The 18,667-nt window shown below is 35.5% G+C and overlaps 1 protein-coding gene across 1 annotated transcript; it reads left to right on the forward strand.

The window, feature by feature from the left end:
* Positions 1-2,625: 2,625 nt before the first annotated feature.
* On the forward strand, positions 2,626-17,507 carry LOC131432058 (uncharacterized). The gene is made up of 4 exons (XM_058598106.1): positions 2,626-2,782; positions 16,566-16,691; positions 16,761-16,882; positions 17,009-17,507. The coding sequence occupies exons 1-4, from the start codon at positions 2,722-2,724 to the stop codon at positions 17,333-17,335; spliced, it is 636 nt and encodes a 211-aa protein (XP_058454089.1). The 5' UTR covers positions 2,626-2,721; the 3' UTR covers positions 17,336-17,507.
* Positions 17,508-18,667: the final 1,160 nt, after the last annotated feature.

An 18,667-nucleotide genomic window follows, 5' to 3' on the forward strand; every position in this document is an offset into this window, starting at 1 on the left:
AATCAGAAAATCAACTATTTTTTTCGCCAAAATGCTGATATCGGTCTTTCCGTGTAGCCGCGATTATCCCTACTATTTGGCGAATACGTCATTTATACCACAATATGTCTAGAACCGAAAATGAGCCCCACGAGCTTTTAAAGCTTGATCTATGACCTGATAATAGCTTTCAAACGAACCTTTGAATGTCGAAACTGGAACGGATAGAAGAAAGTGCAGTTGGTCGGTTGCGTTATTTATCCGTTATTCTCCGAAATTGGGAATGTGAGTCATTTGTTCTTCGAACTTGATCAATTACTCAAAGCCTTGGTATTACATTCCTGTAGTGGAATTTGACCTTCTGTTTCAACAGACTTCGCAGCCGATTCAGCGTGTACAGAACCATTGCATGGCTGGTGCTACGATTCTACTGACACTACGAATCCTTCCAGGTCGAGGCTCGAATCAATTACTCAACAGTGACTTTAAAACTAACATAAGATTGTTAAAATTAACACGGTCTCTTCCGGGTTCTGCCTTCTGCGGGGATGCTAGTCAGATTTTCCAGCTACTTTATATCCTTTCCAAAGAGAAAGTCCAAAAAGGAAAACTTATTATTAGGGGAGATATGGCGTTTGGTGTGTCAAAGATATTATCTTATAATCAATTTAAATAATTGTTACTAAATCTCGCTAAATGCATCCAAGGGTTCATTTCAGTTAAGAATTACAATTCGATTGATAATTAACAACATTCTATTCTATTCTATTCATATATGGTGAAATATAACAGATCAGCTGAAAAGTTCGTATCGTTTCTATGAGAGGGCGCCACTGGAATTAAATCCATACCATTTTCAGTTAGTACCAACCTTCAAAAGATACGTGTATAAATTTGACAGCTGTCTGATTATTAGTTTGTGAGATATTGCATTTTGAGTGAAGCTACTTTTGTTATTGTGAAAAAAATGGAAAAAAAGGAATTTCGTGTGTTGATGAAACACTACTTTTTGATGAAAAAAAGTGCCGCCGATACCAAAAAATGGCTTGATGAGTGTTAACCAGACTCTGCACCGGGCGAAGCAACAATTCGTAAGTGGTTTGCAAAATTTCGTACTGGTCATATGAGCACCGAAGACGATGAACGCAGTGGACGTCCAAAAGAGGCTGTTACCGATGAAAACGTGAAAAAAATCCACAAAATGATTTTCAATGACCGTAAAGTGAAGTTGATCGAGATAGCTGACACCCTAAAGATATCAAAGGAACGTGTTGGACATATTATTCACGAATATTTGGATATGAGAAAGCTTTGTGCAAAATGGGTGCCGCGTGAGCTCACAATCGATCAAAAACAACAACGAATTGATGATTCTGAGCAGTGTTTGGAGCTGTTATATCGAAATAAAACCGATTTTTTTCGTCGATATATAACAATGGACGAAACATGGCTCCATCACTTCACTCCGGATTCCAATCGACAGTCAGCTGAGTGGACTGCACGCGATGAACCGAACCCAAAGCGTGGAAAGACTCAACAATCGGCCGGTAAGGTTATGGCGTCTGTATTTTGGGATTCGCATGGTATAATTTTCATCGACTACCTTGAAAAGGGAAAAACTATCAACAGTGACTATTATATAGCGTTATTAGAGCGTTTGAAGGACGAAATTTCAAAAAACGGCCTCATTTGAAGAAGAAAAAAGTTTTGTTTCATCACGACAATGCACCGTGTCAAAAGTCGATGAAAACCATACTGAAATTGAGCGAATTGGGCTTTGAATTGCTCCATCATCCACCGTATTCTCCAGATTTGGCATCCAGTGACTTTTTCCTGTTCTCAGACCTCAAGAGAATGCTCGCTGGTAAAAAATTTAGAAGCAATGAAGAGGTAATCGCTGAAACTGAGGCCTATTTTGAGGCAAAGGACAAATCGTACTACAAAAATGGTTTCGAAAAGTTGGAAGATCGCTATAATCGCTGTATCGCCTCTGATGGCAATTATGTTGAATAATAAAAACGAATTTTGGCAAAAAAATGTGTGTTTCTATTAAACGATACGAACTTTTCAGCCGAACTGTTATATTGGTACTCCAAACTTTACCTCCAAGTAGACTATTGATGTCATGGTCATCGTACATCGTAATTCCAACATTGTTTTATCTGCATATTCTTCTATGATTGTGAATATACTCTATGTGCATTTCCTCCGTTAAAACACATACAAAGCGTATACATACAGGAAAGTCTACCAAGCAATACAAAACTACGTCAATATATTTCGGTCCAGAGAAATAGATCAAACATAGGTGTGTGAAATGAAATTTTACTAACCACGTAAATAATGGTAAAGTCGCCAATGGAGCTTTTGTTTATGAAAAAATTTAAGTTTCATTTGTATATTTAAAATGTTAGTCATTTTCAAGGACATGTAACACTGAAACAATACTCTTCAAATATTTCAAAATCATAAAATGCTTCCATCAGGCGGAAGCAAAAACACTCAATTTACCCTAGCCGGGTGGCTTTATCGATTCTTCATCGTTTGTTTATCTCTGCTCGACTTAACCATTCGGAGAGATAAGATATGCCGCACATTAAAAAAATACACGTACAGCTGCTTGCCTCCCATCAATCGACCAGTCGATTGAAAATTCGTGACTAGTAAAACACGGTATTCAGAGGTTCTCAAAAGTGAAGTATTCAATACTTGTGTGCACTATTAGTGCTATCCAGCAGTGCCATGGAAAAATTCCAACTGTTCATCATAGCCTTAGTTGGACTAACAGCATCCGTCGCAGCAAGTAAATACTAAGTGTTTTTTCTTCGATCCATTTGAATTGCGAAATCCGTATGATTGAATTGACTGTACATGTAATACAAAGGATCCATTCATATGAATCATTAATTATATCGCACAATACATTACGAAGAGCAGTTTCATAGGATGAATGAAGTTTAGGACAAATATTGGTTGAAACTCATCGGAGTGCGTTCAAACAACATTGAATCTTTCAGATTAGCTAATGTGCTCATTGTGCCAATTAGTGGGGTAGAGAGTATACATTTTGTATGTTTAGAAAAAAAACAGCTCTTACCAATCAAGGATTTTCTTGCCGAGCTTGATATGAATCGGTTCGATTAGCTTAAATTCGGCTAAAACCAAAAGTTTCACAACTTCTTAAAAAGGCACTTTCTTGCAGCTTGAAAATATATGCGGAACTTTTGACAGCTTGTAAGTACAGAATAAGCTCCGCGTAAACTTTCTTACTTCCAAAAAAAATACGTGATTTATTTGACACCCGGGGAGTACAGAACAAGTTCCGAGAAAAAAACACGTGATTTTTTTTAGTGACTTGAAAGTACAAAACAAGTTTCGCGTGAACTTTCCCGCTACCTAAATACTAAAAAATGTATTCTGGATACTGCTTAGGTGGTCATTTTTTTTCTTCTATCTGGATAATTAATTAAAACACATGCTATTTAGAACCTTAAGGCCATCGTCCAAGTACCATGCGCGCGGGTGGTTTTAGGAAATTTTCGATGGAAATTTCGAAAAATTTGACAAAACCAAAAACATACAGACCTTTGAAATACTTTTATCTATCTACAGGGTGAAAATGACTGGAAAATTCGGAGGATTTTACGAGTCTTATCAAAAATAGCGCTGAAAAAATGAGCTTTTTTTGTAATTTTTTACAATTATTTGAAAAAAATAATTCGATGGAATGAAATTTTTTTTTCAAAAAAAACCTCATGCTGGCAACAAGGATCACATTCGGACACATTTTTGGAAAACCTTTCCACGCTTTTCATAGAAAATCAACGAATTTCATATAACCGATTTCGTGGAAATTTTTGAAATTCGTGGATTTTCTACGAAAAGCGTGAAAAGGTTTTCCAAAAATGTGTCCGAATGTAATCTGTGTATCCATGATAAGGTTTATTTGAAAAAAAAAGTTTATGTCATCGCTTTATTTTTCCAGATAATTGTGAAAGATCACAAAAACACTCATTTTTCAGAGCTATTTTTGATAAGACTCGGAAAATCCTCCGAATTTTCCAGCCATTTTCACCCTGTAGATAGATAAATGTATTTCAAAGGTCTGTATGTTTTTGGTTTTGGCAAATTTTTCGAAATTTCCATCGAAAATTTCCTAAAACCACCCGCGCGCATGGTACTTGGCAGTGATGCGAACGGTACCGGTAAAATACATTTCTTTCCCTACATTCTACACACTCTGAGTGCTACCGCCTGCTACAACTGCTGGTAGATACATTTACTCTAGAGAGTGTACCAGCGACGATGAGAACGGTAAAGGTAAAAATATATTTTGTTCTGCTTCATTCTACTCTTTCTTAGGTTTACAGCACTCTACAGTAGGCTGGGCGATACATTTGCTCAAAGCTACCGCCGCTTTTAAAAATGTAATATAGCTTTCTACCGCCGACGAAAAAAAAGTATTCTACCGCTGTACTTTACATTGTTCGCTCAGAATGGTAGCGCACGTGTTTACATTGAACGTTAACAAATGATTACTAGTTATTTAATATATAAACATTATGTGTTGACGATTTTTTTGTATTTTTCAAGACCAGATTATATTTTATTTAAATAGTAGATCGTTTGATATTCTTGATGATCTTCCCGAATGGTGTAATGAATTATTTGTTTTCAAGGCCCTTTTTAAATGAAGTATTCAATGCTTTGCTGCATTGAAACGTACTGATTAGATTTTAGCAGATGAAAAAGTAAACAAAGAGAAACAATTTACTTTTGTGACCTTATGAAATGGTTACGTCGACTTGTCAATTTTTTTCCCTTCATTAGCAGTGAACGTTGTTGTTCCTAAAATCGTTTTTTTTCCAAAGCAATTCATGATCGTGAAAAATGACTGATTCATCGAAAATAAAGCGTTTTTATCGGGACATAGCCAATGATTGTTATAAGTGTGAAGATGATTATATAATTTGTAACATTGATTCTACTCGAATCTGCACGTACAAAAAATTAAGAAGTAGTTATGATCCCGGAAATTTTGTTAAGCATTTACGAAATGTGCATCCGGAAAAGGCTCTGAAATACGGACTACTGAAGCAAGGATATGCACCAGAAAAGAAAAGGAAAATTCTTAAAACATCAATAGCACTCGACAGACAAGCTGTGATTGAATCTTTGGTAAAAATGGTATCACTTCATCACTTGCCCCTATGCGCCGTTGAATGGGAAGGTTTTCGAGAACTGCTAGATCCAATTTGCGAAGCACTTAAATTTAAAATCAATCGAGACAATATCTCTCGTCATATTGAATAATGCGCAACAAATATTAGGGAAAAAATTGCAGCTGAAATGCAAGGTCGATTAATATGCATCAAAGTCGACTCTGCGACCCGATATGGCCGTCATGTAGTGGGCATAAATGCGCAATTTAATAAAGATGATACTGTGATTATTAGAACCCTAGGTAAGGCTATTTTGATTTGGCCAAAGTAGTATAAGCATATAAATGATTTGTTTTGTAGCAATGATGGAAGTTAAATGTCGCCAGACTGGTAAAATCCTAAAGTCAAAAATCGATGATGTACTGATAACGTGCGGAGTCGCACAAGTCATTCCTATTGTGTATTTCGATGAAGTTTGAGCTTTCCATACAAAAAAACATCACTTGTTCGAAATGCAGAATCACATTTTTTACATTCAATCAAAACATTTCGAAATGCGGAAAATGGAAATTTTTCACTCAATCTAAAAACTTTAATTCGATCTAAATACCAAAAAAAAAAATTTTTTATCTTCATTTATATAACGGTTAAAATTATTTCACACCGGAGAACGATTAAATTATTATTTCCGAACGAAGGGCCCTTCTATTTGATTCGAAGACTGCGAGAAGCGATCTAACCACCTCAAAGATATCGATGTTAGTTTCATTCGAAATCTTTTGTGACCATTACTTTTTGGGCTTCCCGAATAGGAAAACGGTAACCAGTATAGCCAAGTTCAGTTTACTTGTCCAACCAACAAGCCCTTAAAACATTCATTGACTAGTCACACGTGCGAATACGTGAAAGTCATCTTCAAAATAATGAACGAAATAGGCAATGTGCAGCGCCTACCGTAAAGTACATTTTCTATCACACTCATGTACACTTTTCTACAACGGCAAAGTACTTTTTTCTACCGCCACGAGCTACTTTTTTTGTGGTACAGTAGCGCGAACAAGGAGGCAGTAAAATGTGGAAAAATATAATTTCTACCTACTTCGAACGGCTATGATTCCAGCCGTAGTTTTTTACGCGATACTGCTTCGCACGCGTACTGTAATAGAATTTTAGTTTGGATGCATCAACGCGGTACAGTAAGAAAAATTAAAAAAGGTAGATGTGGGTAAGCAGACTACAGTAATAAAAATGGGAGGCAGTTTGCATCCTTGGTACTTGGACGATGGCCTTAAAAATCTTCATTTTTATCATCTTTGTTTAGTAGGGGAAGTACGAAGTCCATTCTTTTTTTACATAAACTGTGATATCACCTTATCTCTGACGACAAAGTCAACCATCACACACCGGCAGTTTTGTTTTGAAATAATATAACACCCCTCATGACTCACAATGAAATATATGGTGAGTGTACGTAACGTACAAGAATGTAAATCGATTTCATTACACATGGCGTAATGATCATCTACCAAATTGGATTAGAACTATTTGTCGTTCATTTTGACATAATTCACTAACAATCCTTTAAGTTTGCGATTCGAAGATACAACAATTGGACTTATGAACTTTCTGAGCTACCCTTGACGCAGTCGGCTAAAATTCGTTTCTTTTTGGTTCTCTGTATCAACAATTATTCGACAAGAATCGCTTTTATTTCTCAAAAATCGTTTCAAATTGTACCAAAACTAGAATATAACAAAATCGCATGGTGTAAAGTTCGATTTAATTATTATCTGGACGCACTGTTAATCGATTTTACAGCACTTCTTGTGGTCGGTTTTGGTGGTGTTTTCGCGGCAAATTATTCTGGAAATTAACTTTCTGTGGTAAAAGTTTTATTATGGTTGATTAAAAGTTTAAAATGATTTCGAATCTGTCGCTAGCATTTTCAAAAATTTGAGACAGATGCTAGCAAATCCAATTTTGGATACTCACATGAAAAATCCAACGTAGTTTGGTTAAAAATTGTGAAATCTTTGAGTTTGTTCAAATCAGCATCAGTGTGTAGTTTCCGCAAATGATTTTGTAAGTGGAAAACGATTGTTTTAAACTATTACCACACGGAAAGACCGAAATTAGCATTTTGGCGAAAAAATTAGTTGATTTTCTGATTTTAGTTAGTTATTTTTTGAGACAACTAAAAAAATCTTACTTTTGCTAATTTAGATTTTTTAATTCTAATTCTCTTAATAATAATAAAATATTTGTTGAAATGGCTATTTTTTTTAGTTGAATTCACCAATTAAACGTGCTGTCATTTCTTAGCTAAGGCACGCTTCATATCCATTCAACTAATTTTTTAGTTGAATTAGAGAAATAAAACGTTGTTTTCAACCAACATAAATGATTGAATTGGTTTCTGCAATTAGCAGCTATATGGCGCTCGTTAACATCGTAATGACTACTAGCCACTAGATGGCACACTACTACCGAAAAAAATTTTACTTCTAAATCGCTGTTTTCTTCATTCGACTTCGCGAAATCGACACTGCAGTCTTTCAGTAATGACGGTGATAGATAAATAGAATCAAAGTTTCTGATTTTAATAACGAAATTAGTTGTCAATGAGAATTTCGTGTTGGATTGAAATATTGCTGGTTTGTGTCCAGATTATTCGCCAACTAAACACATTTTCTAAAAATAAGAGTTTTTTTCAGCACAGTAAATTCTAAATTTTAACTAATTTTATAGTTATTTTGGAAATTTTGTTGTTAAAATCAACTAATTCAAAAACAGTAATACGAATTAGGCGCAGAGCTAATTTCGGTCGCTCCGTCACGGAACGACCGAAATCAGCATTTTCGCGAAAAAATTAGTTGATTTGCTGATTTTAGTTAGTTATTTTTTGAGACAACTAAAAAAATCTTACTTTTGCTGATTTAGATTTTTTATTCTCATTCCCTTAATAATAATAAAATATTTGTTGAAATGACTATTTTTTTTAGTTGAATTCACAAATTAAACGTACTGTCATTTCTTAGCTAAGGCACACTTCATATCCAGTCAACTAATTTTTTAGTTGAATTAAAGAAATATAATGTTGTTTTCAACCAATATGAATGGTTGAATTGGCTTCTGCAATCTGCAGCTATATGGCGCCCTGTCACCGAAACGGTAACACCTTAATGACTACTAGCCACTAGATGGCACACTACTGCCGAAAAAAATTCAGACGCGGTTGTCTTTTCTATATTGGCAGGTATAAATACGATGTTGTGTTGGAGAAAAAGACATAAACGAAACGTAAACATCTTTTTAATTTTTTTTTCTTCTAAATCACTGTTTTCTTCATTCTCACTGAAAACTTTGAGCACTCGGAAAACAAAAACCGAATACAAATAGTACACCGGACGGCGCAGCTCGGAAGGTTTGAAGATACAAAAAAACTTCATCACAATTAGAGTGAAACATTCGAAATTCACTTCACTGTTCCGCGTAAAAACATTATTACGCACAATCGCTTCGAGTGCGAACAAATTCTGAATAAATACACTTTCCACTAACAGTTTACGTCATTTTTACATATCGGTTTAGAAATTTATATAGGGATATATCGTAACACATGCGAAAAACATCTAAACAATTTGCGAGCAGTTTCAACAAGACTGTCCCTTTTAGCTTTTTAATGGATTGTTTTGCTTTGACACTGCTGTCCTTCAGTAATGACGGTGATAGATAAATAGAATCAAAGTTTCTGATTTTAATAACGAAATTAGTTGTCAATAAGAAGTTCGTGTTGGATTGAAATATTGCTGGGTTGTGTCCAGAATATTCGCCAACTAAACACATTCTCTAAAAATAAGAGTTTTTTTCAGCACAGTAAACTCTAAATTTTAACTAATTTTATAGTTATTTTGGAAATTTTGTTGTTAAAATCAACTAATTCAAAAACAGTAATACGAATTAGGCGCAGAGCTAATTTCGGTCGTTCCGTGTATTATTCATACCACTTTCCGGAAATCATTAGCAATCAACATGTACCCAAGTTCAACGATAATATCAATGTTTGAATAGAAGTGGAAGGTATTCAGGAAAACGTTTTCGAAATATCGCCCAAAAATTTCATAAGCAGAATGAGTCATATTTTCCCTATTTCTTTGAACTATTTCCCGTTCCTTGAACTCATTCGTAGTGATTAGATGCAACATTTTATCAATCTTTCCAGAAGTATTGTGGGATTCATTTGTCAAAATAATGTGTGTCATTAAAATCCTTCTCTAATATTCACTCGAACAAAACATGAAATCGAACTGTATGAGCCTGAAATAATACAGCTCTTTCAAAAATTCCGTCAAAGGTTTGGAAAGAGCTAATTGTGTTTTGGTGTAACAAATCCAACGACAGTGGCTGACAAACGGGTTGTCAATTGCAGCCGGTTTAAAACATGCAGTTGATTTTCAATCCCTTTTGTAAAAATCGTTCAATTTAGTTGCTTCTTAAAATAATTTGCAAATAGCATTTGATTCCGTTCGCTTATTTTTGAGGTTAATTTCATGCTGAAGGATTTTCGAAATTATACAAAACGAAACCTTTTTCCCAAATACCATTATAATATTTTCAACATTATGATTACACTTTATTCTAAATCAATAGCCGAATGTGTGAGTTTTCGTTCGACAACACCTAAGTTGATTGTGAAACAGTTCAGAATTCAACTGTTTCAATTCAACAGAAATTCACAGTTCTTATCAGTAAGATAAATACCTTGTAAATTTAATGGTATATGTACAACCACATCGATGGTTGGTGTTGCCATACAAGATTAAGTGTTATCATCAGTTGCAACAGGCTACCAAAAAGTGTGTTTGGAAATGTTGAAAACTTCAAGTTCATGATGTCGAGCTCGGTGCACTCGAATCATATTGCGGGGCAAATTTCGCCCTGATTTTTAATACATACACACTGTAACATTTTTTCTTGAGAATTCTGTGAAAGTTTCACGGCTCATAGTACCACACACGTGTCTGTACCTGTACGTCATACGGTCGAGAGCTTATATTTTTATGCAGGGCAGTGTCTCGAAAACTGTAACGACGAACATTCCGTTTTCGCCAATGTCGGTTTAATTTGTAAGTTAATGCGAAACTTGCCACCAGTTAGCGGGGCTTGATCAATGTCTGCACATCATACATCGCTGCTTTGCACTTTCGTTTGGGTGGACTTTCTTACAAATAACAGTGATATAAGCAGTGTTACGATGTTGAGTCACCGTCATTATACTGGTTATGTCTTATCAGACATTCTCTAATTGCAATAAGGCCAATAATATTCGAGGACTTATCTACTGCTACTCACACATGTGAACCTATTAGTCATTGCTAATAACAGAATGTGGAAGGGTTTGGTTTTCAGTACATAAATCTTATCGGTATGAAAATTTGTACCAAATTCGTACAGCGGATCAATCGAAGTGTGATTTTACTGAAGATAAGAGAGGACATTCGCATATGAGATCGTAATTTCGGGCGTGCTTCTTATAATAATTTTTTTATCAGTATTGGAAGACTATATTTTAATGGAGGAGATGAGGATACATTCAGTTATCTTCGCTACATGTGCAAAAAATACCGCACGTAAAAACCGAAATCTGCATTTTTGTGAAAAAATTAGATTTTCTGATTTAAGTTAGTAATTTTTTGAGATGACTGAAAAAATCTTACTTTTGCTAATTCAGACTTTTTAGTTCTCATTCCCTTAATAATGATAAAATATTAGTTGAAATGGTTATTTTTTAGTTGAAACTCCAGTTACATTCAACTAGTTTTGTTTTCAACCAACATGAATTGTTAAATTGGTTTCAGCAACCTGCAGCTATATGACGCCCTGTCACCGAAAAAACGTTAACACTGTAATGGCTACTGGCCAGTAGATGGCACACTACTACTGAAAAGAATTTTGCTGTCGCGGTTGCTTTTTCTATATTGGCAGGTATATATACGATAACAACTTCCTGTGTTGTATTTACGGAAAAAGATATAAACGAAACATAAACTTCGTTTTCATAAAATTTTTCTTCTAAATCATTGTTTTCCTCATTCGACTCCGCGAAATCGACTCTCTCACTGAAAACTTTGAGCACTCGGAAAGCAAAATCCGAATACAAGTAGTTCTCCGGACGGCGTACCTCGAGCGAAACATACCATGAAATAGCAAGAAACCACAGAGAAGAGCAACCACATATTACGAGTATTCTGAAGAGTCTTACTTTCTTGATCCAAAACTATGTTTGGAACAAATATAAACCTACCTTTCTGTTTGTTTCGATATAGCCTTCAGCTGAAAAAACTACAACCAGTTGCAATATAGGTTGGAAGATACAATGAACTTCGTTTGACATCTACAATTAGAAAGCAACTTTCGAAACTAATTTGACTGTTCCACGTATAAAACATTATTAAGCACAATCGCATCAATTCTGAATAAATAAAATTTCCACTAAGAGTTTACGGCATTTTCACATATCGGCTTAGAACTTAAAATATGGATATATCGTAACACAAGCGAAAAACAATAAAACAATTTGCAAGCAGTTTCAACAAGACTATCCTTTTTGGTTTTTTAATTGATTGTTTTACTTTGACACATCTCATGAGTTTTTTTTGCAAATAAACTTGTTAATGAAACCAGTTTCATTTTTGTTTTCTTTGTGCTGTCTTTTAGCAATGATGGTGACAGATAGATTTAGTCAAATTTACTGATTTTAATCACAAAATTAGTTGCCAATGAAAATTTCGTGTTGGATTGAAATTTTTCTGGTTTGAGTCCAGGATATTCGTCAACTAAACACATTCTCTGAAAACAAAGTTTTTTTTCAGCAAAGTAAATTCTGAATTTCAACTAAATAGTTATTTGGCAAATTTTGTTGTTAAAATCAAATAATTAAAAAACAGTAATACGAATTAGGCGCAGAGCTAATTTTGACCGTTCCGTGCGTTGCAATTCATTAAGTTCCCCTTGTGATACACAAAAGGAATGAATCTGTCATAATTTTAGAAGTTGTAAGCTTAGAATAACGTGTAATGCAACTATGATCCAAATGTAGTTTCGGACTAATTTAACCGCTTAAATCCAGGTTGGAGAAGTTGTTACACTACTGTGTCTAAAAATACCCGAAATGAGACAATGAAATAAAAATCTTAATTTATTCTTTTAAGTCATGCAAGTTCTGTTCTGGTAATTGTCTTCAGTACCTTCTTCAATCCACTCAGAAGGCGTTGCCCAAAGTAGCCTTTTCAATATAGAAAACAGCCAGAAGTCTCACGGCCTCAAATCAGGTGAGTGCGGAGATTGCGGAACGATATGTGTGATGCGATGGATCATCGTGGTGCAAAAACCAGTCGTTGTACGTGCTAGTTTTATATACCTTAATTCTCTTTGTTATTACGTATTGGGTATAGTTGACCGAAAGATCGATAAACATTTCATCGGTACAAGCTGCTATCACGGAAACAATGTCCAAAAACTTTGGATCTGTAAATAACGCAAATGGTATTTTTTATTTAATAATTACTTTCTCTTAACAAAATGAAAAAAAGGAAATGATACTATAAACCAATAAGTTTCTATATCAAAATAAAAAATCCTCGCGCGAGCGGATTATTTTCATTGATGAGCTATCATTGAAGGCTTGACAACAGAGAATAGTTCAAGGGAGCAGAGTTGAGCAAATAAGGTGGATGGTTGATTTTAGATATGGTTACAATTCTCTTGTGAGACGGTGAATTTAGTAAACCAAATTTACCTCATTTGAAGCCGTTTCACAGCGAAGTCGGCCTTCAATCACTCCAACACAGCTTCCCTAGGCCGCTTCGAAACACTCGTACCCGGTGTGTTATAGTGGATTCAGGTTATATCGATAGTTACCAAAAACGCCAAAAGTCTCCTAATAAGGAGTGTTTCAAACACTTTTCCGCAGTTTCCTAGTGTTTATGTTTTCGTGCCGGAGTTTTTTGTTCACCTGTAAAATATCTCCAAAAAACAGTTTATGTGAAAAATCAGTTATCATGGCTTATTCACTGAAAGCTATAAATGAATTATATAATTTCCCTGGAAAAATTGATGAATACGATTGAAGAAAAGGTATCCAGTAAAATTTGAACCAAGTATTTCGATAACGCTTCGATAGTGCTTTGGTGGTGCTGCTATGGAAGCTGGTTCCTGACACCAACGTATTTTGCTTTGGTGGCGTTGTTATCAACAATAGGTTAAGCTACGTTCATACCATTTTGATGCGCACAGTATATAGTTATAGAAATTCGGACCTACACTGAAAATATTAAAATTTTCAATCCGGAGCAGAGAAATTAAAAGTTGTAAAAAAAGTGTTTAGTTGCACTTATATCGTATCACAGTAGTCATCTAATTAGTGTCTTATTTTGGGTATTATTTGACTTTCAAACAGCGAATTGTGATCTCACTAAAGAAAAGTTCACTACTGATTTTTGCAAACGCGATTCTCACTGAAACTGCTATCATATGTCTCAAAATCAGTAGTAAATAGCTCACTAGCGAACATTCCTATCGATGATTTCTAAGAAGAACATTCGTACATTGAATCTAATATTAATGAGATTTTAATTTCAAACAATACTTTGCAAAAACTATTGTCACTTGATCGCAACGCAGATCCCCGCCAAGCCAAGCCTGTCTGGTGTACCGATGAACGATGACCACGTCGAATCACATTCCCTCATTTTCCAAGTTCGCCGTGCTAACATTTTGGTACATGTAAATTTTTTCGAAGCATTGAGACCCGTAACTTAGGAGGAGGGAATAAAAGCTCGAGTTGTTCTCTAACGATTAGCAAGCGCCTAATGTTAATATCGAATAAAACATACGTTTCATAAGGATTCGTTTTAGCAAAAACCACTGGTATCGAATCTTTGACCAAACGTAGTTGACTTACAACTACATTTATTTCTTTCGGTCTGAAGTGTCTCCCACAAATCCTTCGATTCGAAGCATTCTGTATTGTTTGGTCCGTAAATATTTGAATGGCAATCAACCATTTTTTTATCAGAACGAAACCTAGCGAAATTTATGATATTATCACTAATTTTCCTCCAGAAACCATTGCTAGCAGAAATGATTTGCTTATAATTACCTGTGGCTGAAAATGTCATCTTTTGACTCAGGCTTCGAATAATTTGCATAGCAACTGGCAATAACACATTTCATTTTACTGTGACTTTCAGCAATGCTTTTAAATCACTGGTATTCAATACCCAAATCACTGGAAACTCAGTTTTATCACTCTTTCTCTGAAAATTCAAGCAAGAGGAAACAAAATATAACTCTAATCTTTCCGGAAAATGACCGCAACTTGGTTAAAGCCGGGTATAAATAAACGATATATAAGAGATCGGCTGAAAAGTTCGTATCGTTTCTATGAGAGGGCGCCACTAGAAATAAATCCATACCATTTTCAGTTAGTACCAACCTTCAAAAGATACGTGTATAAATTTGACAGCTGTCTGATTATTAGTTTGTGAGATATTGCATTTTGAGTGAAGCTACTTTTGTTATTGTGAAAAAAATGAAAAAAAAAGGAATTTCGTGTCTTGATGAAACACTACTTTTTGATAAAAAAAAGTGCCGCCAATACCAAAAAATGGCTTGATGAGTGTTATCCAGACTCTGCACCGGGCGAAGCAACAATTCGTAAGTCGTTTGCAAAATTTCGTACTGGTCATATGAGCACCGAAGACGATGAACGCAGTGGACGTCCAAAAGAGGCTGTTACCGATGAAAACGTGAAAAAAATCCACAAAATGATTTTCAATGACCGTAAAGTGAAGTTGATCGAGATAGCTGACAACCTTAAGATATCAAAGGAACGTGTTGGACATATTATTCACGAATATTTGGATATGAGAAAGCTTTGTGCAAAATGGGTGCCGCGTGAGCTCACAATCGATCAAAAACAAAAACGAATTGAATTGCTGAAATTGAACGAATTGGGCTTCGAATTGCTCCCTCATCCACCGTATTCTCCAGATTTGGCCCCAGTGACTTTTTCCTGTTCTCAGACCTCAAGAGAATGCTCGCTGGTAAAAAATTTAGAAGCAATGAATAGGTAATCGCTGAAACTGAGGCCTATTTTGAGGCAAAGGACAAATCGTACTACAAAAATGGTATCGAAAAGTTGGAAGATCGCTATAATCGCTGTATCGCCGCTGATAGCAATTATGTTGAATAATAAAAACGAATTTCGGCAAAAAATGTGTGTTTCTATTAAACGATACGAACTTTTCAGCCGAGCTGTTATAAAAAAAAAACTCTAGTCTTGTATAGTAAAGAAATTTATGGTTTATTATAGTTTGATTATATACCGTCGAAATCGTTTCCTTATACTGGTGCAACCGCATGAAGAAAGATGTGAACACTGCTTAAACACAGTATTTGACTGCGAACTAGAACCAAAGAACCAAAAATTTCGGCTTCAAGCCAACTGTATGCGGATGACAATCGTGTCACCGGGGTGATCAGAACTAGTTCCGGATTACTACTTGGGTCATGAATGACCCCTTATTGCGTCCATTAGCTCGTGCAAGACCGGAAAATGGTCTCCTTGTCATGTGACAGGACCCGGATTTCATTGGCAGTAAAGTTTCGGTCAACGAGAAACTCTCGTAACGAAGCGAATGACAGTGTTACCTAGAAATTTTACATGTATACCTAAATAGGAACTAAAAGGCATTTTGGCAGTCAAGGAGGTAACTTTTCCCATCAAACTGTCGATAGACTTCTTCAGAAGACGAGAATTGATCAATTTCTGAAATTGCCAGGAGAAACGGTGGTACAATCAGAATGGACTTTCACCGATTTGAATTAAATTTTCCACACGTCTTAGGTATGGTAAACCATTTTTTTGCACGTAACATAGTGCGAATGTATTTTCAGTATGCGGTTTCTTTAAGTATCCAAGAGAAAGTTTTAGGAAATCGGTTGAGCACTCTCATAATAATGGGAGTTATATTAGGAGGTTTGTTTTTTTTTTCAATACGAATTACTCTCTTGTCTGAAAGTTGTTTTGACAGTGTAAAGTGACGTTTCTGGTCACTATTGTTTGGCAAATCATCATGGATTGGTTAACTTAAGAACTACGCTTCCAAATCGTGGAAATTTATTTTAATGTCGTTTGAAGTCTAAATCAAATATGCAACCCACTAACATTCTTTGAATGATACTTTTATGGTTTTTTCTAAGGCACAGCGAAAAAATGATTGAGTTGAAGTTTAATTATTTTGGAACGTGGTACCCCAATTTCATAAATTCTCACAACAAATGTGCTATTAACATGTAGTTGAATACTTGTCACCTAAATTCCTAAATGACCAATTAATTTTGTTCCTGATCATTTTTCAGATTCAGATTTTTGCTACGTGTGTTCCTCGGGGGTAACCCAAAATTGCCTCATTCCCGATATACACATTCTGTTGCGAGAATGCAACCCTGCAGTGAATAATTTTACCTGTTTCACTCGGATTGTGGGTAAGTGTTATCACAGGTCAAAATATTAGTTTAAATTAATTCCAAAATATTTTCCGCCTCATATCTTAGACCGTGAAGTCCATCGTGGCTGTTCATCCTCGCTGTCTCGAGAGGATTTTATCCACTGTGACATAGCAAATAATTGTGAGCTTTGCTACGACCAGGTGAATCAGGGCAGATGTAACGGAGCGGTGAGTTTCTCTTGTTATATAGCATTTTCGAGATCGGTAACATGCGAACCAAGAGATGCAACTATTATCAAAATAAAAAACCAGTAAGCATAACGGTTATCTTACCCTGTATTTATCAACTTGCAGCTCTTTCCGGAACATAGACTTCATTGCCACCAGTGCAGCGGTAATGTCAACGATACGTGCGGTCAAGAAATTCAAGTAACTCCACAACTTTGCCGTCTCTTCACACCGGAGGACCAATGTTTTGTGAGCGTAGTCGGCGATCAGGTTGAGCGTGGATGCCTCTCGGACAGCGACTTTTGCCGTATCGGTCAGACATGCCACACTTGCGACGGTAACGGTTGCAACTATAAACACTATACGGACGGTGCCACGAGTTTGGTCATTTCTCTAAAGACTTTGGTCATAGTTTTGCTGACGGCAATGTTTTCCAGTAGCTTCAGACAGTAAGCAAAAATTAGATAAGTTTCATTTTTTTGCTATCTGATATTAACATTAGTACATCATCAAGCGAATAAAATTAACTGACGCGAATGAAATTAACGCATAAAGTTAAAAGTCCTGTCCACCATTTTTCATTATTATATTCAAATTAAAAATAAAACATTTCAGAAAGTTTTAATTTATTCGTTTACTTATTTATTCGATACAGTTCAAACCGACTTATTCGTTCATTTAACACGGCTAATCATCCGTGACTAAACCAAAGATAAACCGAAGATAGAGTGGTCTACAATGTTTCATGTACCTTTCAAATAAGACCCCTAGATGAACTCGGTTCACCGTTAGTTACAGTTCAATTTTTAATTGAAGTGAAACGAAAAATATCTAGTCACTATATGCACCGTAACTATGACAATGTTTTGTATATAAATAACAAATCGATGTCAATCGAACAAGAAGTTTAAGAATCTCTCATCCAATACTACTGCTCTTTAAACTTAAAAGTAAAAGTGATTTATTAAATTTGGCTAATCTAGTGTTTTAAAATTGTGACACAATTCAAATAGCATAAGCAGCAAGAGAACCATTAAATCATAGGTGAAAAACTTTAAACTATTGTTTATTTCCATTTGATATTGTAGTGTATCCATGGTATGTTTGGCGGCGCTTTTCTAGGTTCATCGACGCTTATTGACGAGAGGGTAATGAAAATACACTATTTCCAAGTGGTTCGTTTCACAATTACTGAAGCTGTATTTCTTAATGATTTGTATGCCATCTTGAATTTATCTTTGGCTAAACGAAGCTGAGTTAGAACAAAAAATTACAAATTATTTTTAATCCTTTTCTTAGCAGACATACCTTATTGTACATTGGTCGCAATTGGTGCAAGTGTTTCATTGTTGTTTTTTTTTCATTTGGTATATAGATGTCGTCGGCAAAGATTGTTTTTGGTGATGTGAAGAGCTTCTGATAAAATTAACATGTGGCCAGCTCATTGTCGTAGGTAACAAGTGAGTTTCATGGAGTCCCTGTGACCTGACTGCAATTTAGATAAATAGGCAAGGCATTTTCGAGCGCATGCCGACGCCATTCAGATTATTGGGGGAACATTCGTACTGGAAGATAGTAGTACGAATGAATTCAACGCTATCAGCGGCTATCAGAAGATTATTCTTACGCATTTCCATGACATAATCCTTCATATATACAATCATGTTGTATGTACGCAAAGACTAAGTGCCTGCACCTTGGACTTAACGTTACCCATCAAATCCTTTCCAAACCTGCGCCATCTTTTTTACACACTTTCATCCACTCTTTCTTCAGATCCTTGTC

This window comes from Malaya genurostris, chromosome 2 (genome assembly GCF_030247185.1).
Source record: "Malaya genurostris strain Urasoe2022 chromosome 2, Malgen_1.1, whole genome shotgun sequence".
Classification (NCBI taxonomy): domain Eukaryota; kingdom Metazoa; phylum Arthropoda; class Insecta; order Diptera; family Culicidae; genus Malaya; species Malaya genurostris.

Excerpts from the sequence above, each read along its gene's own strand:
- LOC131432058 (XM_058598106.1), top strand. The coding sequence starts at position 2,722 with ATGGAAAAATTCCAACTGTTCATCATAGCCTTAGTTGGACTAACAGCA. Across the intron at positions 16,692-16,760 it reads CTGTTTCACTCGGATTGTGG|ACCGTGAAGTCCATCGTGGC; the intron begins GTAAGTGTTATC and ends CTCATATCTTAG. Across the intron at positions 16,883-17,008 it reads AGGGCAGATGTAACGGAGCG|CTCTTTCCGGAACATAGACT; the intron begins GTGAGTTTCTCT and ends ATCAACTTGCAG.